The sequence below is a fragment of the Mustela nigripes genome, chromosome 8 (assembly GCF_022355385.1).
Source record: "Mustela nigripes isolate SB6536 chromosome 8, MUSNIG.SB6536, whole genome shotgun sequence".
Classification (NCBI taxonomy): Eukaryota; Metazoa; Chordata; class Mammalia; order Carnivora; family Mustelidae; genus Mustela; species Mustela nigripes.
Genome location: NC_081564.1, coordinates 60,738,445 through 60,764,746, shown reverse-complemented (window position 1 = coordinate 60,764,746; position 26,302 = coordinate 60,738,445). Strand labels below are relative to the sequence as shown.

Sequence of the window (26,302 nt, the reverse complement as noted above, 5' to 3'; positions counted from 1 at the left end):
GTCCACAATAGCCAAACTATGGAAGGAACCAAGATGTCCATCAACAGATGAATGGATAAAGAAGATGTGGTATATATATACAATGGAATACTATGCAGCCATCAAAAGAAATGAAATCTTGCCATTTGCAACAACATGGATGGAACTAGAGGGTATTACGCTGAGCAAAATAAGCCAATCAGAGAAAGAAAATTATCATATGATCTCTCTGATATAAGGAATTTGAGAAGCAGGGAGGGGGGTCGTTGGGAGTAGGGAAGGAAAAAAAAATGAAACAAGATGGGATCAAGAGGGAGAAAAACCATAAGAGACTCGTAATCTCACAAAACAAATTGAGGGTTGCCGGGGGGAGGGGGGGAGGGAGAGGGTTTTGGGGTTATGGACATTGGGGAGGGTATGTGCTGTTGAGTGCTATGAAATGTGTAAGCCTGATGATTCACAGACCTGCACCCCTGGGGCTAATACATTATATGTTAATAAAAATAAAAATTAGGAAAAAAAAGATGCTATATGAAGTTATTTCACCTCATAATAAAAACTCAAAAAATACCTATCTGATTAATTTGAGCTACTAAAATGGAAACCAGGCATCAATATAATTTTCTCTCTCAAATTGTTTCTTCCAAAAGCCTTTCAACTAGGGCCAACTAAAAAACTGTATAAATTTAAAACTACCATTTTTTAATATGTGGTTACTAAAAACTCTTATATAGAGGGATTTATAGGCTTTATGTATCAAACCTTACTCATGTCAAGAAACCTTAAGAGGAGAGTTACATGATAAATGGATTTTCCTTCCAAAAAAGTAGCTATAGAATACATGATGCTTGGGCCAGATATATATATACTCTCTTAGGGAAACTAAGGGGGGAAAAAATGGCAAAGTTGTATTTTTTTTTCCAGCTGCTGGAATATTAAATGAAAAAAACCAAGTCCACCTGTCACCAGAAAGAGAACTTTCAGATTCACAAAGCCTATGTGAAAGTCCAAAATTTCTCTCTTGAAACATATGTGAGAATATTGACCAATAAAAGTACTTGCTACTACCACACACAAGACTATTTTTCTCCAGCATGACTATGTAAGTGCTGTTTAATTCAACTATTTCATTATCTTCTTCCTCTAAATTCCCTCAAGTTAAAGGCCAAAACATAACTCTTTCAAATATAACACTTCCCTGAGCCTAGACAGGAATTGAGCAAAATTAATAAATATTCATTGAACAGAATAGCATTATAGGTCAGCTAATGCATTCACATGATGCACTATGGCTCATAAATTTCTATTGTTAAAATGTATAATTCTTCAATAAATGTAAGACAATGAGTCCTATTTGTATCAAATTAAATACAAGCTATACAGTAATTTATAATTCAAGACCAAATATAGTTGTATTTAAAAATTCACTTAAACTACTAAGAAGAAAAAAGGAGCTGTGTGTGTGTGTGTGTTAGAGTCTTTGTTACATACGCATATGTATTTAATTCTTAGGAAGCACAGGAGTGTCTATCCTCCTGATTAATGAAGTCTTAGCTACAAATCTTCAATTTTACTTTGAAACTTTACATGTAAATCTTACTCAGGAAGAGTGGCTTTTGTATCATAAAAGTTTCATTCAGTTAAACTTCTCAGAGATTAATCCAGTCTTAAAAGCATGTTACTTCCTATTTTTCTGGCAGAAACTATAGCTGTAAAGACAGACAACAGATTTATAGAACATCAATCAATATTCTTTTAGGGCTCAATCTTAACACTGACAAAAACTAATTTAGTCTATTTGCTACCAATGCTTTCAAGACAAATCTAAAAGCTTTGACAGTATTAGACAACAGTAAGCAAACCAAAGTGATTGATAAAGAAGATTCTACCATGTATCATTAGGAATAAATGTATAAGAGATTCCCAAATCCTTCTTTTATGACAAAAAAGAATTGCAAGAGAGAATCAAATCAAATAAGCTATGTTTATAAAAGTTACACCTATTATTTATATAAAAACCTATAGCTAAGAGGAATTTTTGATGATGTCAGTGGTGCCACTGAACAAGTTTCATAGCCTTGAATAATTTCAGCAGCTGTCATCATAATTCTATTTATTACTGTCATTTACAAAAGATCTGAGGAAGGAATAAACCAAAGTGAGATGCTTCTGCCTAACTCAAATTTTATAGCAGGATTCTGTTCTTTCATTTTTAAAGTAACAAATCTCTCCATTAACACTTTTGACCACTGTTTTCCTTCCCCAAGGAAGGATATTTAAAAAACAGGAGTTTTTTTTGTTGTTGTTGTTGTTCCTGGTTTCTTGTCACTAAAATGCATTATTACGGCAAACAAAAAATGTAAGTGGGTGTCTCATTTTTTGAGAGCATGACATCACTTCTACTATACTCATTAATTTGTTTTTCATTGTGATGATAATAATAATAGTAACAATAATTTCATTTTTATGATTCCTATAACAGAGTCCAACTAATCACTTTACCAATGAAAAATATCCACAAATACAGAAATAGCTGGTTATGCAATGAGCCACTGTGACAGCTATAATCTGGAGTTTTGATGGCCAGTCTTTCTACCCAGTTATAATATATCTCATTACTATTTAAATCTTCCACCAGTTTTGATAGTTCTATTAATTTTAAAAGTATAAAATAAAAGATAATGCCTTCATTTTTCAAAATACCTCTTTGGATAATTTCATGTTTCTCAGATGTCTAAAACCTAACCAGAAAATACCATTATGCAAAGTTCACATTTAAGTCACCAGTTTGATAACGGGTCCTAGAATTTATAACCAGAAATGATGTCCAGCGTATAACAAAACTCATTTCTTTAATCATATTTCTAAAAACCAAAACACTTGCCAATCTTAGTTTTCCAATACAGGTTCTCTATAGCTAACATCAAGAGCAGATAAGCAAGTAACACTGGGTTTGAGTTCCAATTTCAATAATGTGAAAGACTAAGATAAAGTGAAAATCCTCAATTTCACTCCTAAATTTCTACCCTAAAGAAATCACTTGTGGGCATAAGGTAGAATATGAAATAGCATTCACTTCAGCCCTGTAAGTAATACAAAAAACTGAAATTGCTGGGAGAACAAATAAACTAATCTACTTATCCAATGGAATACTATACAGTAGTTTAAATGAAAGCACTCAAGCAAAGCACTGCATATACTGACATGGATAAATCTCAAGAAAAACATTAAGTTTAAAATGTAAATTAGAAAACAAAAAAAATGAGGGAAGTTTTAACAAATATCTATATTTTTTTAAATTTTTTAAGATTTTATTTGTTTATTTGAGAGAGAGCACAAGCTAGATGGGGAGAGGTGGAGGGAGAAGCAGACTCCGCACTGAGCAGGGACCCTGCCCCTAACGCAGGGCTCGACTCCAGGACCCTGGGATCATGACCTGAGCTGAAGGCAGACACTTAACCAACTGAGCCATCCAGGTGCCCCTTAAATCTTTTCTAAAATAATGTGAAACAAGGCAAAATGTTAAATGTTCAATCTTAACAATGAATACATAGATGTCTATTACATTATTTTATGTGTTGAATTTATAAAAAAATTTAAAACTTGGAGCACCAAGTTTTCCCTGGTCAGTGGAAAGGCTGCTTTTCCCTCTCCCACTCCACCTGCTTGTGTTCCCTCTCTCGCTCTCTGTCAAATAAACAAATAAAATCTTTTTAAAAATGTAAAAACTTAACAGTACACATAATTTTAAAACCCAGGCATTTAACTTGCAAGGACTGGAAAAACAGTCTGTGTGTACCTTCTCACTATCTCCTCTCACCAGTCTTGAGGTTCAACTACCGCTTAACTTATTTAGTTAACTCCCTTGGGCTGAAGAACACTCTGATGAGGAAGATAGAACAAATTCAATTGGGTTATCTCACATAGACCCCCGTCTTCCATATGATTTTAATGCTTCCAAAATCAAATAAAGTTTATACTTAAAATATAAATATTCTGGGGCACCTGAGTGGCTTGCCTTTCTCCACTCTTGTTGAAACTGTTTTCTCAGAGTCCAAGACTAACCCCAAATTCAATCCATTATTCCATTCCTTGGCTATAACTGCAATCTTGATGTATAATGTGATATCCTTAGTTTTTTTCCCGAAGTTCCTATTTTCCCCCTTTCACCAACTGGTTCCTTCATACTGGCTATAATTTAGTGCTAGAGTAGCCATACTTTGTTTCCTTAACCTTCTAAAAAATTACCCTGTGATCAAGCAATTTGACAAAAGCCTGGGCTGAACAAATGAGACTTCATTGCCACTAATTTTCTAGCTGCATCATTTTTTGTGATCACACAAAGAAACTACCAACACCTTCCCTTCCACAGCTCTAAAATATTTCCACAATTTTATCAGCATCTGTTTTCCTCTTTTATCTTTAGCAAAGGATTCTCACATCCAGTTGTACCATGAAGTTCCTACCATATTGTTTCTTTGAATAACACATACCCTCTTTCACTGTTACATTTCTTTTCCTCCTAAACCCTAGTCATTTGACGTCTGTGGGTGAAAGAAATCTTAAGAGTGACTGTTATTTATTGCTTTTAACCTATGCATTGGTGACAACTAAAGCCACAAGTATTGTTTATAACTCGGGGTGCCTGGGTGGCTCAGTCAGTTAAGAATCAGACTCTTGATTTTGGCTCAGGTCACGATCTTGGGGACACAGGATTAAGCTCTACATGGGGCTCTGCACTCAGTGAAGTCTGCTTACCACCCTCCCTCTGCTCCTCCCCTCACTTACTCTTTCGAGTTCCAAAATAAATTTGTTTCTAACTTCATTCATAGCACATGTTTGCAAAGGTACTCACTGGCCATGGGCAAATCCTTATTTACTAAGTTGCCAGGCACCATTTATTATGCCCTACATGTGGACCTCAGGTATATACGTGTGGTTTCAAGCTCCCTCTGCCTTTTCCCCTACTTTCAATTTTTATCTCCCTGATAAGAAAACATATTCCCCATACAAACAAATCCTTCACAAGCCTTAAATCTTAAAAAAAAAAAAAAAAAAAGTCAGATACTTATCTTCAGAAAAACATTTACATGAAGAATTTAAAGACCTGAATTTAGGTCCTGGTTCAACTTACCAAGCATGATACCTTAAATGAATCATTTAGCTTCTCTAAGCTTCCATTTTCTCAGGAGTTTAAAAGCAATGTATGTTACAAGTCCAATCATTACACTCATAAAATCAAATGAAAGCACATAAGTAATAACAACAGCTAACATTTGTTAGTGCTCAGTGATGTCTAGCAATATCAAATCCTTTAAATAGTTTATCTCATTTATATTTAGTCTTCACAATAACTCAAAAAAGTAGATGTTAGCTATTCTTACTATTGTACAGATGAAAATTTCATGGCTTAGAAAAAGTTAAGTAGCTAATCTAAGATCACAACAAGAGACAACTGAAATCTAAATGGAAATCCATATTCAAAGTCATGATTTTAATCACTGCTCCATTTTAGTCCTCAATCTACACTAAAAGGCTTTATAGGTATTAACACACTTTATACATGCAAGGTGATTATCATTATTAGTATTATTATTACTCAATGGCACTAATAGTAACAACAGCATCGACTTAGTAATACCTTTTTTTTGTCTCCAACTTACAGAAGTATGCCTTCAATAGAGCAGGTGATGGTGGTGGAGACAAAGAGGGATAATAAACAGTGTTGGGTGACTACACTTATCACGGTGAGCATTTCATAAAGCATATAAATGTCAAATCACAATGTTGCACACCTGAAACCAATATAATATTGCATGTCAACTAAAATTTTTACTTATGAATGTTCCCGAATTTTATTTTGCCAAGTAAAGTCATTTTTTTAAGTGCTACTATCAAACGAGACATTTTAATACTCAAAAACACCAGAAGAACACAATCTTAGAATAAAGTCCTTTATATTGAATAAATTTTTATGAAAACATTAAAAAGAGGACTTTTGCACATATTTAACATAAAAACCCCCTCTAATTAATGTCTCTAGACTAGTACCCGTTCAATGTAATCCATTCAATGTAAAATATTTTCTTTCAAGGACAAATGTTTCAGCAGGTCAAAGAGTACTATAAATAGCCTCAATCCCACTTCACAAAATTATGTCATGAGAAAATTTCCTGTTACCTTAATCTCAATTTTAAAGGATCATTTTGTAACCATGATAGTATGTCAGTGTTTATTCATTCCATAGATAGAGTGTAGGCAGCATATTCAAGTAATCCTGTAACTAAAAAGATTCAAGAGAGAAGGTCCTTTTAAGATTCCCCCAAACTGGGGCGCCTGGGTGGCTCAGTGGGTTAAGCCGCTGCCTTCGGCTCAGGTCATGATCTCAGGGTCCTGGGATCGAGTCCCACATCGGGCTCTCTGCTCAGCAGGGAGCCTGTTTCCTCCTCTCTCTCTCTGCCTGCCTCTCTGCCTACTTGTGATCTCTCTCTGTCAAATAAATAAATAAAATCTTTAAAAAAAAAAAAAAAAAAAAAAAAAGATTCCCCCAAACTGAAATTACTCACGGCAGTTTCTAGTTCCTTTAGGCTAGCTCCTTCATGGCTCACTAAGAAATAACAATCTCCTGAAGACTAATTTAATTTTCAAGGTGCCTTAAAAAAACACATCCTGGGTAGCAGACACAAGTAATATAGTTACCAGAAAGATAATAATATGGTTACTAACCCATTACTAATTAGTAAATTGGCATTCTAGAACAGTGCTGTCCAACAGACCATTTGGCAATAATGGAAATACTCTGTATCTGTACTGACCAATAGCTGCTGGCCACATGTGGCAAAGGAGCATTTGAAATGTGATTACAGTAACAAAGCAACTGAATTTTTAACCTTATTTAATTCTAATTAACTTAAATTGCCACATGCGAATTATGGCTATTATTTTGGTCAGTACAGCTCTAGATTATAAATAACCCTTCAAATCGATTGGCATAAGCCTATTCTCAAGACACTAATTATTCCTCAATGAACTAAAAACACCCAGTTTCTATTGCTATAAACCTTAAGTCTGGACCCTGGGCCCAGAGACCCAGATTGATCCCATGCAGACAATATGAGGGTCAGCCTGAAACTTCACCTCATCTTACCACAACTTCACTATCGCAGTGCTCACCTACATACTCAACTTGCCCCAACCTATCTGTGTCACACAGACCACAAAGCATTTTTTCATCTAGTCGTTATTTTCTCTTTGCCTCCTCTTAATCAAATTGACAGAAACTAAAGCACATTCCAAAGGCATCAGGCAGAGCTGCTAAAATGAAAAGGAGACAGTGGAGAAGCATGCTTTTGCACTAACCTTTCATGTCTAAAGACATGGATTCAAATATAAATCAAACACTGAAGCTTGGTAGTCACATCCAAAACCCCAGGTGGATATGCATCCTAGTCATAAAACTCTTACAATATGACAAGCTGAAAAACGGAACAGATGGGAACAATGGGCAAATTTGCTCAAGTAAGGCCCACAATCATTAAAAGGCTGGGTCATGGACAATGAAAGGAGAGTAAATGCTCCAGAGGTCTGGCCTTTGATTATTGTCACAAATCAATTCAAACAGAAAGATACTATACTTGTAAATATTAATTAGGAAAATTTAGAGCTGGGTTAAAAAAAAGATAATGAGGAAGAACTGGGTGGGGGGGTGAGTCTATTTTAATGCACTCATTTCTTCCTATCCCCTACTAGTCTAAGAAATCTAACCTAGAAAAAATGAGAACCAAACTGAAGACTGCCCCATTTTGTTTCCTTTTCTCACATTCCTTTACTCAAATGAAAACTAGGTATAATGTAAAATCATCACAGAGGTTAATTCCACTAAAATCCTGCTGAAAGGATTTGACTTTTAAAAATATTCAACGTAGAAATCAGGCTTTTAAACTTCAGTTACTCATACTGCAGTTGTAATTCAAGCTTCATAGCTGAACAAGCAATAAGTCAGAGGAAGAACAGTTAGTCCAGCTTGAGTTTGAAGTTCTTTGCTTAATAATTATCTAACGCCATCTTTCCACAAGCCATTTAAATAGTTCATCTTCATTTCACAGTCCTCTTGTCCCATTATCCCCAGGCAGCCAAGACTAAAGCACTTCTGTAACTGAATAAACTTTCTTACACAGCAGTTTGAAAATTGTCACTATGCTATTTATTTTGGCTCATGGGTACAATGCATGGTAACTACGCTTTGCTATTATTAAGATTTATGTATACCTTTCCACTCTGAGTCCAACTGCCTTCTCAACAATTAGAAACAAGCATAGTAAATTCACTGGCTGGAAAATCAAAGTACAAGAAATAAACTATTCAGTTCTAACCACTTCAGCCTCTTCTCATTTATTTCCTTAAAATGGTAGTGTTAGAAATAAGAATATTGTTAATCTAAAATCTGTTCCTTGGGGCATCTGGGTGGCTTGGTCTTTAAGCGTCTGCCTTTGGCTCAGGTCATGATCCCATGATCCCAGAGTCCTGCATCAGGCTCCCTTCTCAGCGGGAAGCCTGCTTTTCCCTCTTACACTCCCACTGCTTGTGTTCCCTCTCTCACTGTGTCACTGTCAAATAAATAAATAAAATCTTTTTAAAAATATATAAATAGGGACGCCTGGATGGCTCAGTTGGTTAAGCAGTAGCCTTTGGCTCAGGTCATGATCCCAGCATCCTGGGATCGAGTCCCCCATCGGGCTCCTTGCTCAGCAGGGAGCCTGCTTCTCCCTCTGCCTCTGCCTGCCACTCTGTCTGCCTGTGCGCTCGCGCGCTCTCTCTCTCTCTCTGACAAATAAATAAATAAATAATATTTTAAAAAATAAATAAATAAAATAGATAGAAAAAAATCTGTTTCTTTTGTATAAAAATGGAAACAAAAGGACACACATTCTTTCCTGGTTTTTTAAAAATGTATTGTACCAGAGACAATTTCAAAGTGTTTTGAGGAAAAGAATCACAATCTAACTGAACAAACTTTTTAATGTGGAACCAGAAAAATGAGAGTGGAAGGAAAATGAGAGGAAAAGAGAGCTACTATGGCACAATCTAGGAACAAAGCAAATATGGAGTATAATTTTAAGTTCAGACATAACAAGTATCAAAGTATACTTTTCCTGGTATAAGGCAAGGGAAACAGACTCAGGAAGCTAGTCTGAAAACCTAAACTAAAGAAGCAGGTACTAATCAAACAACAACAACAACAAAATCAGATTTAAGAGCAGAGCCACATCATTCACACTAGGTAGGTCCTGAGTAATGCTTTACTCTAAGCATACAGATTGCAGGAAAAAAGGAATGACGTGAATACAGCACATTCACAACTGCAAATATATAATTACATGTTTATTCTCTACTAAGGTGATTACTATAAAATCCTGGTAGATATATAAAACTGCTATTCCAGTACCTTTCTTTTCTTTAAGATTTATTTTTTTTAAAGATTTTATTCATTTATTTGACAGACAGAGATCACAAGTAGGCAGAAAGGCAGGCAGAGAGAGAGGAGGAAGCAGGCTCCCTGCGGAGCAGAGAGCCCGACGTGGGGCTCGATCCCAGGACCCCGGAATTATGACCTGAGCCGAAGGCAGAGGCTTTAACCCACTGAGCCACCCAGGCGCCTCAAGACTTATTTATTTGAGAGAGAAAAAAGAGAAAAGGTGTGCACATGAGCAGGGGGAGGACAGAGGGAGAGAAAGAAGCCTCAAGCAGACTCCCCAGTCAGTGCAAAGCCCAACACAGGGCTCCATCCCAGGACCCCAAGATCAAGACCTGACCAGAAATCGAGAGGCAGATGCCTAACAAACTGAGCCACCCTGCTGCCCACCATTTCAGTACTTTGAAAATAACTGAATATGAATAGCTACACAGGACCCAGAAATCATCCATTCTAAACTTCTGACTTTACAGGCTCAGAAATTATTTTCTGCGATTCAACAAGATGGCCAAGTCTCTGACTCATACGACAGTGCTCTTCTCACTGAAAAGTGCTTCCAAGTACCCAAACTTCCAATATCATTTTTTAAAACACATTCTTCCTCTACAGCAGCAGGGATAGAACAGGTTTTGAAACCTCACACAGCATGACCAACTGCTATACAGAAAAGAATGAGGCACATAGCCTCAAAAAAGCTGTTAAGATGCTCATTCTCATTAATTTTTATTCCCATTTCAAAGGCTTATAAACCAATGAATAAAGACTTATTTGAAAACTGTTAACATACTCTGAGAAATACAGACAACATATATATGTTAGTATCTCTTAAAAAATTAGGACCCAACTTGCCATATTCTTTAATATAAAGAACTGAGACTGCAGACGATTCCTACCAATTGACAAATATGTTAAGAAAGCTTCTTCCTGATACCTCATTTAGCTCTGCATATGCAGAGACATCATTCCTAGAGCTGCAAATGTGCACTAATGACTAATGACCAAATGTGCACTAATGAACCTTGATGAACACATGAAAAGCTTGAGAACTTTCCTATATCCCATGTAAGAACGTAAACAAAATCTCAGGAGTAACTATACTGAAAATAGATTTTATTTATGTAATTATGAAGGGGAAGTTGACAACAGTAATTTGTTTAGAAAGCTTATGAGGAAACTATGGCATCATTTTTCCATAAAAGAGCAATACGAAAAGACGGAGAATGAACTTGACAATAAAAAATTTGTGTTGAAAAAAAAGCCAAGCTAATGCAAGTAATTATTCTTTATAATTAAGATTTCTCCTATATGTAGGTTGAGGCAACAAGCTATAAAATACTTAGCATCAAAACTTTCTCCAGGGGCGCCTGGGTGGCTCAGTGGGTTAAGCCGCTGCCTTCGGCTCAGGTCATGATCTCAGGGTCCTGGGATCGAGTCCCGCGTCGGGCTCTTTGCTCAGCAGGGAGCCTGCTTCCCTATCTCTCTCTCTCTGCCTGCCTCTCCAACTACTTGTAATTTCTCTCTGTCAAATTAATAAATAAAATCTTTAAAAAAAAAAAAAAAAAAAACTTTCTCCAGGCATTAAAGAGTCATCCATACAAATAAGACTGCAAAGGAAATTTACATCAAGAATTAAAAGAGTCTCTTAAAAGAATCATAAAAGGATCTTTACACAGTATCTGACATAGTGTTTTGTGAACAAATATTCACAAAATAAGTTATAGTGTTGTGATTTAAGCACAGAATTGAATCTAGTTTTTCTTTTCTCCTAAATGAAAACACTACAATAAAACAATTTTTAAATAAAAAGGTAACAATTCAGTCTGCTTAAAAAAAAAAAAAAAGTGAGGGAAGTATGAGAACAATTGAGATTGAAGAATAACATAAGCTGGTGATATACTGCTACTTCCAAGCAACATAAGAATGTCTAGCATGTAACACTTGCATCTTTAAGACTATGTCACCAAAAAAAGGAGGCAGTCATCTTGAAAGTATCACCAAAAACTCTATGTTCTCAAATCTGGCAGAATTATAAACACAAAAGGCCACATATTGTATAATTCCATCTGTATGAAATGTCCAGAATAGGAACATCCACAGAGACAGAAAGTAGATTAATAGTTGCCAGGCCAGGGGCCGGAGAGCAGAGGGAAAGGGGACTGACCACTAATGACCACTAATGACCACTAATAGGTAGAGTGTACAGTGACATTTTTGATGAAAATGTTCTAAAATTCAATAGCGGCATGACTACACAATTCAACATTTAGTGAATTTACTAAAAAACCACCGAACTGTACACTTTCCAAGAGTGAATTTTATGGTATGTGAATTATCATTCCAATTAAATTATTATTAAAAAATTAAATTTAGGATGGCTGGGTGGCTCAGATGGTTAAGCCTTCAGCTCAGGTCATGATCCCAGAGTTCCAGGATCGAGACCCGCATCAGGCCCCCAGCTCCATGAGGAGTCTGCTTCTCCCTCTGACCTTTTCCCCCCTCATGGTCACTCTCTCTCTCTCTCTCTCATAGAGAAATAAAATCTTAGAAAAAAATAAAAATTTAAGTCAAAAGAATGGTCTGACAATAAATAATGTCAATTTCTATTACAGCAGGCATCACTCAGAGCTTTCCACCTGTTTCAATAGTTTCTTTTTTACCTTGGCAAGGCGACTCATCTGATCTTCAGAAAGAGTACTGCTTGTTCTGCCAGGAGTTTTTGTGGGTTCTGATCCATCTGCTTCTACATTAGGCCAGACTTTCAAGTCATGCATCCCTTGGCGAAACATGCTAGGTGAAAAGAGAATGTTCAGGGTAGAAGTAAATTAATGCAGTTCATTATAGGACATTTCAGTTCCCAAACAGAGAGAATTCCACAAAGGAAAATACATATCTCTCTTGCCAACCTTGAAGCCTCCAGTGGGTTGTAAAGCAATTAATTAAGTAACTAAAATCCATGTAACACTTTTTTACAAGGTATTCTTTGCTCCTCCACATAGAACTGTTACAGAAATTCTAAAGGTAGAGTAGAAACAGAAAAAGTTCAGTGATGGACCACACTTCATTACTTCAGTGGAGATCCTAGAAAAAATGAGAGACTAAATTCCCACCCAATGAAAGAATGTCACATTTACAATGACTGAAACCAAAATTTAAGTAATTTCATAACTCTCTACTTTAAATGACAATTCAGCATCATAGATTGTAAAGTAAAAATGCTGAGATCTGAATCCCACCTGTGCCATCTATCATCTATTACCTATGCGACCTTGGGTAAACTATCTAATCTATGTGCCTCAGTTTTCTCATCTATAAAGTAAGATTATAAAGTGTATACCTTCATCTTGTTAGAAAAGTTAAACAGATGGGTAGAAGTAAAAAGAACTTAGAATAGTGCCGGCATTAAATGTTAGCTAAATGTTAAAATGTTAGCTACTATTTTCTGTTCACTAAGTAGCTGATGTCTCTCCTATCTTCTCTTGCCCAGGAGGTACATCTTAAACAGAATACGATTACAGATTCACATGAGAAAAAGCTTCCATGTCTACAAATTAGAGATTTAACATAGTCAAAATTCAGTCTGAACATGGAGATCCTATTTTATTTTATTTTTTTTAAGATTTTATTTATTTATTTGAAATAGAGAGAGAGAGATCACAAGTAGGCAGAGAGGCAGGCAGAGAGAGTGAGAAGCAGACTCCCTGCTGAGCAGAGAGCCCGATGCGGGCCTCGATCCCAGGACCCTGAGATCATGACCTGAGCCGAAGGCAGAGGCTTAACCCACTGAGCCACCCAGGCGCCCTGGAGATCCTATTTTAAAGTGAAAAATTCTATGACTGTTGATTGTCAAATTTCCTTCAAAAAGCTACCCAGAAGATCTAGAGTAAAGGTTGAGCAAACCTGTAAAGGAGCTTTACATGAACTTTTGAAATATGCTACTGGTTAGTATCTGAGTGTTTTTTTAATTGGGGGGGGGGGTGGTTACAGACGTTCTTCTGTTACTGTGTTCCTTTTTTTTTTTTTAAGTGCTTCTTCTTTTAAACAAGACCTTCCAAACAGTATAAATTCTATTCATATCCTCCCAAAATCAAAGAACAAGCTGCTGACTGCCATTGTAAGAATAAGACTTCAGATGTGCACAGGTAAGGAGGTAAGTCCATTTTGCACACTCTTGCATTTAATAATTTTTAAAATAAGGTATATGGTAGATATAGTAATCTATAAGTTTTAACTGTAAAAGGTTTACATAAAGTTTATAAACCATTACTATCATGTTCTAATGGAAAATTTCTTTAAAATTTTCCAAAGGTAATAAAGAGAATTTTCATTGATTGTGTAACGTATATAAGCTATGACGCCATGAACAATTAGAATGGGAGTGATGAAGTGATCACTATAAGCTCACGAGCACAATAAGGTTAAGGTATAGCCGTACTTGTTGTAAGATCTCTAAGGCTGGCAATAATAGGTGCTACCCAGCAACTATATCTGCAGAAGCTTCCAATGGAGGCTCAATAAAAAATGCACTGACTAGCTGTAAAGAATCAAAATTCTCAATATTTATTTATCATATGAAAGATCAAAAAAAGTTACATTACAAAAAGCCATATGCAAGCCTTTTATAAAATCTTTCAACTCAGGGACAGATTCAACATCAAGTAGACCCACTTAGTATCCAGGAAACTCGGTACAGTGAAACAGTAATGCCACTTTTAGATGAATATCCTTAAATGTACCTGGAGAAGCAGAAGGCCTGCCTTCCTTCTCTCTACCTCTGTGTCCCCCAGTGGACACTGTGACTAACTGAATGTAACTAAATCAAAAATAAGTACATTTGGCAGGAAGTCAGTTTACTAAATGATTTAGGTGCCTTGGGATGGATCTGGAGAGAAGATTTAAGGATATGGGATGTGGAGGGTAGGGGTGATGCCAAGTGACTCAAATAATCAAGTGAACATATTACTTTCTTTTGACACTAATGGAACCTTTGCAGAGTTACACAGCCTCCAGGTGGCAAGCCAGAGGATACTCAGACCATCATGTCCACTTGGGAAATTAAGCCAAACAGGCAAGACAAAAGAAACAGCATAGGAGGATATCCTTCAGACTCCAGCAGAAGCCCCAGCAACAGCTGTGGCTGCTGCTCCCACTCCCGGTGCCAAGCCACAACAGCAGCCACTACCCTGACTTCCAAACTCATATTTGGAAAAACACCTGCAGGAGAAATCTGCGGCTTGCCTTTGGTTCTTTGCCAATTCAACCTACTGATCAATCCATTCTTTAGCTACTTAGAAATCTCACAAGCTAAACTTCCAAAATGAAGACAATTAGTTATTCTAGCTGTATCTTAAGAGATCAGTCTTTCAATTATTAATTATACTATAGTCCAAAAAGCACTGTTTCACACAGACTAAAGTATATCAAATAGACATTAGCAAATACAAAACTTGGTAGTAACAAGGTTCCCGGTATTATACTACAACTACTACACACTCTGAAGACCAGTTTTTTAAAAGCTACTAAGTCCATACCAGGACTATTTAGGGAAAAATAGACCCACCCGGGTGACATCATTGTTCAAGAAACATCTGAAGAAACTATAGTCTAAAGCACTATTTCCCTAAGTCACAAAAAAAACTGTGGTGGCCCATGACGTGATTTTTAACAACTGGCGGAAGAAAATTTGCACAGGCTTCCTGCTCAGGATACCGAGAAGATGTGTGCACCCTGCCGCAGTGCCGGGAACATCCTGACCAGCGGCACAGAGCACCAGTACCAGCAGCTGCACACAGAGTCCTGTTTCGTGTTAGGGGATTCCTGGGCTCGTAGCCACTGCAACCCACTTTGCACATTCAAGGAAAAGCCCCAGGATACACAGAGAAAAAGGAGTTCTTTCAAGATTTTACTTATTTGACAGAGAGAGAGAGAAATCACAAGTAGGCAGAGAGGCAGGCAGAGAGAGAGGGGGAAGAAGGCTCCCTACTAAGTAGAGTCCCATGCGGGACTCAGTCCCAGGACCCTGAGATCATTACCTGAGCCGAAGACAGAGACTTAACCCGCTGAGCCACCCAGGTGCCCCAAAAAGGAGTTATTTTAATTTCATCCAGTTTCTTATGCTTTTTGCTGAGGTGAAGGTCAGTATAAACATCAGGCTGAAGGGAAGAGGGGTAGGTGATGAAGCTTTTCTGCATTCCTTCGACACCGTTCAAAGTATCCAGAAATCTCTACTAAAATCTGATGTCATCATTCGGCTAACTGATGACGTACAACCACGCACAAGTTGGACTGATTAAAAAAGAAAATGTTGGTGTAAAAACCTTATCTTTACCTTCAATTAAGCGACAGTGAGCTAAATATCTGACTAGGCACAAAAAGAACCATTCTAATTAAAGAAAGACTTTCTCTGCAGATATTGCTTATGTATTTTGCAAATCAATACATTTACTATCAATTATATTTCACTGCAGTTTTCTTCCTTCAATTTCTAAAACCTGATAACAGTTATTCTCATTGTATTTATTTTATTCTTACCCACCAATGTCAAATAATATTTGCTTCCCATGTGTATTAGGGATATTAAGCTTTTGCTTCAAACTAAATTAAAGTTAAAAAAAGAAGTGAGCTGGTTCAAATAAAAAACCAAGTATGTAAGAGTACACTTAGTACAGAAATAAGGCAGGAATTCTGAAAGTAGTAAGTCAACAACTCCTATCTGAGAAACCCTGCTCTAAGTGAAGGAATTTCACAGAATCAGTACTACTCTCCAAAATGTTTCGTGTTCATCTGACATCTCAGGTTTTCAAGACATGGAGGGACAACGTGACCTACTGTCCAGTTAAGAGAAAACAGATGACTCTCTAAGATTCAAAGTCTTAATTTACTTAATATCGGAAGAGAGAATTGAAATTTAAGTCCCACTTACTGTTACTACTACATTCGTGGAAATATCTGGGGTTTAATTACTTCATAAAGTAGAACAAATACTACTGATTTATCTCCCAGGCACGTTTCCAGCATGGTTTGGGTGGGAGGTAAAGGGATTTGTCTTTTACTGGGATTCATACAGAAATACAAATAAAGCAAGCAATGGGATAAAGTCAAGAAAGAAACTGAAAACAACTGCAAGCCTACGTCCAACAAATACACTACTAAGAAAAGGTTAATGCAGTTTTTTGCAAACTGTGATCCACAGGTCTGCAGAACCACTCAGGATGCTTACTAAAAATGCTGAATCTCAGGCCCCATCACACTCTTAACAAATTTAAAGAGAATGCAGGAAGACGCTTATCTAGTTAGCTTACCAGGTTTTTCCTAGTCATAGGTTGATTACTACTGACTTCATGTACTTTTCAAAACCTTGCCAAAAGTCAAGTCAAACTGCATCACAAATGTTAACCTAAGAGTTTGTTTGGCTCTAGGTAGTTCATTTCACTGCACTTCTGTGGAAATTCCGGCTGTCTCACACTTACCAGCTAGTCAAGGTGTCCTGAAACTATATCCTAAGGTCATCTAAAATGCTCAAGTGTCCTGAAAGAGGTGTTTTTATGAGGGAACCTCTGGCTGATTATTCCAGAAGGTAAATCACTTATAAAAAAGCCAAGAGGAAAAACCAAGAGGTCTAGCTGGTAACTTCTCAAGAACATTTAACTACTAACTATATAGTAAGAGTAATAAACTGTTGCCCACTTTTCATCTGTGTGGCAAGCAAAACCCACCCGAGTAAAGTAAAAAGGAACAGACACACTGGAAAAGGAACAATACCGGATTTAATATCATCTCCAATCTATTGTAACATGGTATTTTACTCAAATTCTATCTATTGTGTCAGACTATGTCTAAATTTGTTCTTCCATGTATCTCAATAATAAATATGTAATAGTTAAAACATTAAACAAAAATACCTTCATATACTGAGCAACCAAGGGATTCTAAAGGAAATTACACCTAGGTTTTATTCATGAGTTGAAGCCTTTCTGACACACCCTATTTCTGGATGGAAAAATTCAATATTACAAAGGTGTCAATTTTCTCCTTAATTAACATATATATTTCAATATGATTTCCTAACAAAATAACAATGAGCTTTTCTATTTGAGTAAGTAATAAAACTTATCTAACAAAACAGAATATCCAGGGAAATTATAAAAGGCAGGTAAATAAGGAAGATCATCGCCATCTAGCAGTAAAACATTCTATAGTATAATAGTATTCAAAACTAACAGAATAGCACAGAAATAATCATAGCTAATATTTACTAAACATTCATTAAGTTAACTATGTGTCTTCAGTAATTTATCATCATAAACTACTCTATAAGGTAAATACTATTCTTACATCGTTTTACTGGAGGAAACTGAGGCATAAGGAGATTAAATAACCTGCCTAAAAATACAGACATTAAAGGAGTCAGGAGGTGAAGCCAGATAACCTAGTTAGACATCCTGCGTGCCTAACCACCACCATCTGATAGACTATGCTGTTTCTCTCAGACTTCAGTACTTGATGAATTGAACATATAAGGGTACCATTTCAAAATATTTGGAAACAATGGTGAATTTAATGGTGTTAAGACAAATAACTAGCCATTTGTTGGTTTTTTTTTTTTTTTAAGTTGATTCCCAATACATCACTCCTTTGACAGGGAGTGTCTTTCAGAAGATTTATTTATTTATTTATTTATTTATCTGAGAGAGAGAGAGAGAGAACATGAGTGGGAGGGGTGGAGGGGGAATCTCAGCAGAAGCACAGAGCAAGATGCAGGGTTCTATCTCAGGACCCCAAGATCATGACCTGAGACAAAACCAAGAATCGGATGCTTAATTGATTGCGCCACCCAAGCAGTCACAAAAGTGATTTTACATGAATCAAATATTTAAAGGTAGAAGACTGAAATCATAAAATCATACAAAGAAATATTTTTTTTAAATAGAAAAGGACTTTCTAAAACATGAAATTCACAGGCCATAAAAATAAAAGCTGATCAATTCAACATAATTGAAGATACATGAATAGCAAAGAAATATATACTAATTCAAAAAAAAAGCCACAGGAAACAGTATTTGTAACATGTAACATGCAAAAGGTTAATTTCATTAATGTACAAAGACCCCCTACATATTGATGAGAGAAAATAACAACTCAAAAAAACAAAATAAAACAAAAATCAGAATTTTATGGCATGTGAATTATATTCCAGTTTTTGAAAAAAATGGGAAAGAACATCAAAAAGCAATTCACAGAAACATATACACAAATAGTAAATGAACATATCAAAATATGGTCACATTCATTTACATTTAATAATGTGAAAATTAATTCAGGAGATAAAATTTTCCAACTTCAACATCGACAAACACTAATTAAGTTCAGTAATACCAGATTTAGTTCTCTACCATTTCACCCTGAAAAGAATTAGGGCTCCTTGGGCACAGTCATTAAGCATCTGCCCTTGGCTATAGGTCACGATCCCAGGGTCCTGGGATAGAGCCCCACATCATGCTCCCTGCTCCGCGGGAAGCCTGCTTCTCCCTCGCCTACTCCCCCTGCTTGTATTCCCCCTCTCACTGTCTCTCTCTCTCAAATAAATAAATAAAATCTTTAAAAAAAAAGAAAGAAAAGAAAAAAAGAATTAGGACTTCTTTCAGAGATTCCAGTTCTGGGGTGGAAAATTGACAAATGAGCCTGAAATAGCTTGCCCACCAAAAAGCAAAGAAACTATGAATGTTTCTAGAGTACTATCAAAAAAACATGGAATCAGCTTGAAGGGACTCTTACCAACCAAAAATGGGAGTTTTTGAGCATTATAAAGACTAAAGACAGCAATTAATTGAAACATTCCAGAAATGTTTAAGACTAAAAGTTCATGACAAAATTTAAAAACAAAAAGAAAAAAAAATCAAATATCCAAGTTACCAGGACACCAACTCATTCTTAAAACTGGTAAAGGGGAAAAAAATTAAACAGTCATCCGTCTTTCTTCCATGAACTGTATACCAAAGTAACTCGATACTTGATGAATGACCATGTTCTTTAGTGGAAAATTCGAGTTAATAAACACAGAAAAGAGTAATAGAATATCACCAATTCTCAGGGCTCCGGGGTGGCTCAGTCAGTTGGCTGTCTGCCTTTGTCTTGGGTCATGACCTGAGGGTCCTGGGTTCAAGCCCCAAGTCAGATTCCCTGCTCAGCAGGAAGTCTGCTTCTCCCTCTCCCTTTGCCCTTCTCCCACTTGTGCTCTCTCTCTCTTTTTCAAATAAATAAATAAAATCTTTAAAAAAAAAATAAAGGAAATCACCAACTCTCTTAAGGTAGTGATCCTTCTGTTCCAAGAGAAAAAAATACCCTCCAAGATTACACCTTTTTCCTTTCTTTTTTCTTACGATTAGCTCCTATTATCTGTAATTTTCTTTTTTAGATTTTATTTACTTATTTGACAGAGAGAGAGACAGTGAGAGAGGGAATACAAGCAGGGGGAGTGGGAGAGGGAGAGAGTGTTCCCTCTCTCACTGTGTCTCCCTCTGAGCAGGGAGCCCGACATGGGGCTTGATCCTAAGTCCCTTAGATCATGACTTGAGCTGAAGGCGAAGCCTAATGACTGAGCCACCCAGGTGCCCCTATTACCTGTAAATTTTTAAAAACCGAGTTGACAACTCTTCTATTACAATCACTATTAGCAAATTTGTGCTTTTTAACACTGCTCATTGTCCTGTCACTATTTTGAGAAAGCAAAAACCTTCTATTAACAATGAAGGTACAGTATACACCAAATAGCCTCTTTTTCCTAGCAAGATTCTAGTTTCTAATGACTATATTCAAACGCAAATCACAATACCAAACACTAACAGGAGGTTTCTTAACTAATCTATCTGCGTATCCCATAGGAAAATGTGTCAAATTCAGTCTTGAGAACGAAGGAATCATATGTATCAAACAGGTTTTCATTTCCTACAACATAGAGAATCAGATTGGGTATAAACTATTCAAGCACTTGCAAAAAGAAAAGCTCTCCCAACACTCCTAAAGAGAAGACAAAAATGCTTACCCATATTTTCCAAAGAGTGAAACCGTTGTTCCTCCCACAGGCACTGCCTTCCCTGGTCCATACACATCCCATATTGTGAGGGCCACCTGGGCATTCCTGGGCAGGTCAGGGTACTTTACAGGCAGTTTCAGCCATTCATTCCAGCTATGGGAATAAAGTCAACGTAAATATAACACTAAGAAAATAAAATATAAATATGTGTGTGTGTGTGTGTGTGTGTGTGTGTGTGTGTGTGTATAAACTTCCTTTTAAATTAACAAACCAGGTCATGTATCCTGCATTAAGCCTCCCAAGGTACTGAATAACACACACTGAAGGAACAACAAAACTGTACCACATAATCTACCAAATAAGAAGAGACAAGACTTTAAATTCAGGACCCACAAGAGTGTTCTGGAAAAACGGGACCTTCATGTTCATTATTTATGTTGCATCGCAACAGGAGTTTGCTAACGTACCATGCTCAAAAAACCATGAACTTTAAAAAAGTTAGTTTCATATTTAAAATAATAATAAAAATCTGATCCGAATAGATGACAACAGGTGTGTTTTTCTTGTCTGAGAGATTTCATCAAATCTGAGCACCAAATATCAGGTTGGACAATTCATACTATCTATATAGAAATGTGCACATGTTTGGGCCATAGGGTGGCAGAAAATGTAAAGATGTTATATCTGTTTTTTGGTTTGGGTCATTTTGTGAATCAGTCTAGCTCCTACAAAAATATGTCAATATACTAAATACAAACATAATTCAAATATAAATCCACTTCTACTTAAACAGCATAATACTAGTATATATAAGACCTTATTCTATCTGAGTAGGTTACTGCTTTAAACTACTGGATCAATGCTTATAGGTCTTAAATCCAATTTTTTTTTTAAATTTTCCTCTTGAATCCCTATCAAATCATACTTGCAACATCTATAAAGAAATGGGAAAATAGTCTGGAACCCACCATATGCAAGACACAACTTACTTCCACCTTGTACTAAATGCTTTGTAGGATGTTCTCACTGGCAAGGCCAGAGGCTTCCCTTCTGCAAAAACTTGACAGGTAACATAAAGGTCAGAGCATGTCTCTTGATACAGTCCTGAAAACTTCAACATTGGGTCTTCTAGAACAGCTTTATAACTCTTCTGTTCTCTCTTCCCTTCCAAACTTCCTCTGGAGGCATAAGAACAATAATGATTAGATGTATTTTTTAAGCATTTTCACAACAAATACTAAGAACAGTTTATGGTTGTATCACAGTAACCTTCTGATACCTCAACATTTTCTTGCATATAAAATTAAAATAAACTTTACATAAAGGTAAAAATAAGTCCCAACATATCTAAGATCATTCCAATCTTCACCAACATATTTCTCTATTTTAGGCTTTTACTTTATTTTAAATCCTCTCACCAACTCTTGATCTACCTTCTAGACATCATCAGCTTTCCAGACCTTAGTTTCCCTTTATTAATTTCAAGCTGAGCACTTACTCATGTATTCATCCAACAAACACTCACTGTACTAGGCACAGAAGACCAAAAATGAAAGATGAGATAAATACAAGATAAAATATTAAAACTTCATTTCCACTTCTTTTTAACTGAATATTTTTCAATACTCTTTTAATTTTGTTACTGTGTAAGTATATTATCTGGTAAGTTCTTTAAATTAAAAAAATACAATGTTATAGATCATAAAAGATATGTACAAGACATTAAAAAAGAGGTAGGAACATTGCTTGGCTATCAAGATTATGTCAAATATTGTGCCAGAGATTTTATATATTCTCTCTTTTCACCCTTTTCTCATTTTATAAATAATGAAGCAGACACTCAGTGATCAAACTCATTATTCAAGTTAACAAAATAAGTAAGAGAGCTGGCAAAAGAGGCCTAAGTGGGGTGCCTGGGTGGCTCAGTCAGTTAGGAGTCTGCTTTTGGCTCAGGTCATGATCTGAGGGTCCTGGGATCAAGCCCCATGTCAGGCTCCCTGCTCAGTGGGGAGCCTGCTTCTCTCTCTGCCCCTTCCCCTGCTAGTGCTCTCTCTCTAAAATAAATAAATAAAATCTACTTAAAAAAAAAAAAAAAAAAAAAAAAAAGAGGCCAAAGCCAATGTCCTTTCTACTACAGAAAGGCATACCAAAAAGTCTCAGGAGCAAGTCTCTTGCTTGGGAGCAAGAGCTTAGTATCCCAGATTGATGACTGAAATGAGCCTAAACAATTTATGAGAAATGAGAGCCAAAAAGACAGGGAGTCGTCCTAGAAGGAAAAAACACCATATACTGATGCAAAGAAGCAAGAAGGTATGTTTGGGAAACTACAAGTTGTTTGGCATAGCTAAAGCATAAAGCTCACAGGGTAAAGATAAGAATGAAAAGTAGGTAGAAAATAAAGCGAGTAGCCACCATATTCCCTACAGTGCCTGACACAAAGTGAACATTCAAAAATATGATTAAAAAATTATTTGAACTGAGAGTAATGTGATCAGAGTTGTACTTTTGGCAGGAGTGTAAGAACATAATGGAGAGGAGGGACTGAAAGCGAGGAAATCAGTTAGAAGAATCTCAGCCGCATTAAAAGGAAAAAGGTAGACTAAGGCCAGGGTTGTGGGGTTAAAAAAAAAAAAAAAAAGGTGGCATCGATCAACGATATGAAGGTAGATTCAAGACAATTTGTGAATGATTAAACAGAGAAGGTAAGAGAGGGATGTATGCAGAACTCAAGTTTCCCGTCTTAACCAACTCAATTAATTATGCCAACAATTGCCAAAATAAATGAGACAATACAGGAAAAGCAGAATCAGAAGAGTAGGCTAATGATATGCTAGTCTCAGACAAGTTGCTTTCAAAGTGCTTTGGCACATCCTAAGTGACCATGTCTTGCAGGCAGTTTGATATCCAGTTACGGGGATAGGGAAAGAGACTTGCAACTTGTTAATTGCAACTAGTTAATTAAAACTGTCACAATAAACTAAAACCCTGGGGAGAATAAACTGAATTAAAGAATTCATTATTCTTTCATTATATGATTCTAAGTTGATACTCCTTGCCCCCAATGATCAACAACGGCAGTCTTAGAAGCTAAAAGATAGTATTAAATTTTGCCAAACTTCTAATTTATGCTTTAACTTTGCCTCAAAATACTGAATGTGTGTCTGTTTATGACAGACCAGTGTTTCTTACTTTTCTTCTTTCCTTCTAGGGTTCAAAAGTGTAAAAAAAAAAAAATCATTCCTATGTCCAAAAAAATACTGAGAGGAATGAGACTGAAGGAAAGGAAAGCCCTTTATCAAATGAGAGCAATGCAGTCCTGTATAAGCATGTAGTGCCACATGCTGCAGAAATTTCCTGAAATGGGTGTGTAAATTATTTTACAAAACTATAGTTTGGTTCTGGAAATATTATTTTTACTATCACCACAACATGGACAGTAAAAGATCTGTCAGAGTCTGAAGTAAGTAACTTCTGAAAATAAAAACAATCCTTAAAAGGTGCACCTGACAGCTGAAAAAAAATGTATTCACTGCATGTATGAACGTAAGATGAATACTGACTAAACATATAATGAATGATGATAGGATTAATAATTTGTGACAGATTTTACATAGGAAAACTCTTTTTCAAGACTGCCTTAAAATGACCTAATTTCCAACTCAGTCCTACCCACCCCCTATCTCGGTTTCATTAATCTCATCTCAAAAGATCATGCCCTTGGCCTTTACTTCAACTGTAATGCTCCAAGATCTTCCTGCAAAGCCTTTTCTCCTATCTTCTGGTCCCTCCGCAACTGACACTCTCTTCTTCGACTGACTCCTAACTTCCCTGGCTAAACAATGCCACCATGTCCCAAGATTCAACCTAAGTCTCTATCACCCCCCGTGATTCTAACACTGTATCCATGTACTCATGCTATTCTCAACTACCAGATCTGCCCGTGTCTAATTTCTGCACCCTCCATTCCACCTGCCAGCCCGGTTCTAAAGATCTTCCAACTATTAACGGCAGGAGGACGACTCTACTGAAACTTGATGTCTTAATCTGCAAAACGTAAAAACCCTCAAAAGGTTGCTGTCAGCAGCAAAATGCTTTGAAGAAAGTAAAACAGCGTGGAACTTGAGGGCATCTTCCGACGGCTATCCTTGTCCCACAGACCCAGGGCTCAATCCCTTCACAAGGCTCCCCTCTCTGCCTCCGGTTCTCCTCCGCCTCCCGGGCTACAGCCCTCCCAGCCGCCCCCAGGACGGTCTTCAGGCTAATAACCACCTTCTCCCCGCCAAACCCACAGGCCCCCATCTCAGCGTCCCGAAGCCCCAGCAATCCCAGTCACTGTCCCGATTCTCTTACATCTTAAGCTGCACGTTGATGTCCAGATCACAACTGTAAATGTAGTGAAACTTCTCCGCTTCCCCCATGGCACTCCCTGCAAAAGCAGAACCAACTGCTGGAAGCGAGGCGCTGGAAAGACGCCGGGAGACAACAGGCTAAGCCCCACAACACAGGCGCTTCCGGTTCCGCCTCTTCGCACCAGGCGCCACCAATCCCTGCCTGGAGCGCGACCCGGCGCAACGGAACTCCCGCCCAACTTTTCCTTCTGCGCATGTGCAAAAGGAGCCAAACTAATGCTTAAGGGTAAAATTCCGGAAATACTGCCTATCTAGTTACATTCCAGGCTTCCTGTGTTTTTCCTGTCTTAACAGAACTTTTTTTTTTTTTTTTTTTTTTTTTTAAAGTAGCGCTGTCGTTTGAGCTTTAACTGTTTCTAAAATCAAAAGAAAATTCGACCCCAAAAGAATGTTAACAGCCTTCACTGGCTGCGGGTTAAACAGAGAGCAATCGCTAGAATTAGAATTTTGCCAAGTTTTCTTTCCAGTGGCCTTTCCAAAATTTGCAGATTTAATCACTTATTTGCTATCTCAAGCTAAGATTTCCTCTTTGTGCTGTAAGGAGTGGAGAAAGAACTAGACAAAGAGCAGTTTGGCACTACCGATATTTATGCACTTTGGACAAAGCATTTGGTACTTGTTTACACTGGTAATATTCAGACCCAATGTAGTTTTCAAGCCAGCCTTAGTTAGAACTAGAAATATCCAATAAGATCTAGAACTCAGTTTTCTGAATCATCTGAACTCCTAAAATGCTTGTTTTTAATAATATTTAATATTATTTAAACTCGTAATCTCCATTTCCAACTAGATTCAATATTCTTGGAAGGCAAGAATAGTGTGTCATTTATTCTATCCCCGTTAGTGCTTAATACATTTTTGAGTTTAATAATTCCTATTTTTATTTTTGGTGATACTGAATAAAATTCTCCATTCTGTATATGTTTCTTTTGAGGTGCACACTGTGACAAGGACGTGGCTAGAGTTTGTATAAATTATAGTAATTAAGGGGAAAACCTTTCAAGGAAAGGTTAGAAGGAGTGTAGCTGTTGAAGCTGGAAAGGCAAAACATAGCTCATGCCCAATGTTTTGGCCAAAGTAAGTTCTCAAAAATATTTGTGAAAGTTAAGACTATGGAAAAAACATGATAGTTATCTTCCTGTAACTTTAAAGTTCCCACAAAAAGAGAAGAGAATTGATAGGTTCTTAAGCATAACTACTACCAATGGTTGGAAATTATAGGAAAGGTAGTATCATCAAACAATAAAAATTAAACTTTCTAGTCATCAGAGGTGTCAACAGTAAAACAAATAGTTACAAATGCCCTGTCTATGGGATAATTCCAGCAAGAGTGTGAGGTTTGATGTGAAACGGATTTATCAAAATTGAATAAAATAGTGACAGTTATGAGAAATTAAACCAGGGTCTCTTATC

At 36.8% G+C, this 26,302-nt stretch overlaps 1 protein-coding gene across 2 annotated transcripts in view; it reads right to left on the bottom strand.

Annotated features, from left to right (window-relative positions):
* PIK3C3 (phosphatidylinositol 3-kinase catalytic subunit type 3) overlaps positions 1–24,994 on the bottom strand; it is a 137,997-nt gene extending 113,003 nt beyond the window's left edge. For both annotated transcript variants that reach the window (XM_059409562.1, XM_059409563.1), the window contains exons 1-4: positions 24,831–24,994; positions 21,470–21,658; positions 20,490–20,633; positions 12,109–12,238 (exon numbers count right to left, since the gene is read on the bottom strand). In XM_059409562.1, coding sequence (XP_059265545.1) covers positions 12,109–12,238; positions 20,490–20,633; positions 21,470–21,658; positions 24,831–24,898 — 531 coding nt within the window. In that variant the 5' untranslated portion in view covers positions 24,899–24,994. The remainder of the gene's footprint in view (positions 1–12,108; positions 12,239–20,489; positions 20,634–21,469; positions 21,659–24,830) is intronic.
* Positions 24,995–26,302: the final 1,308 nt, after the last annotated feature.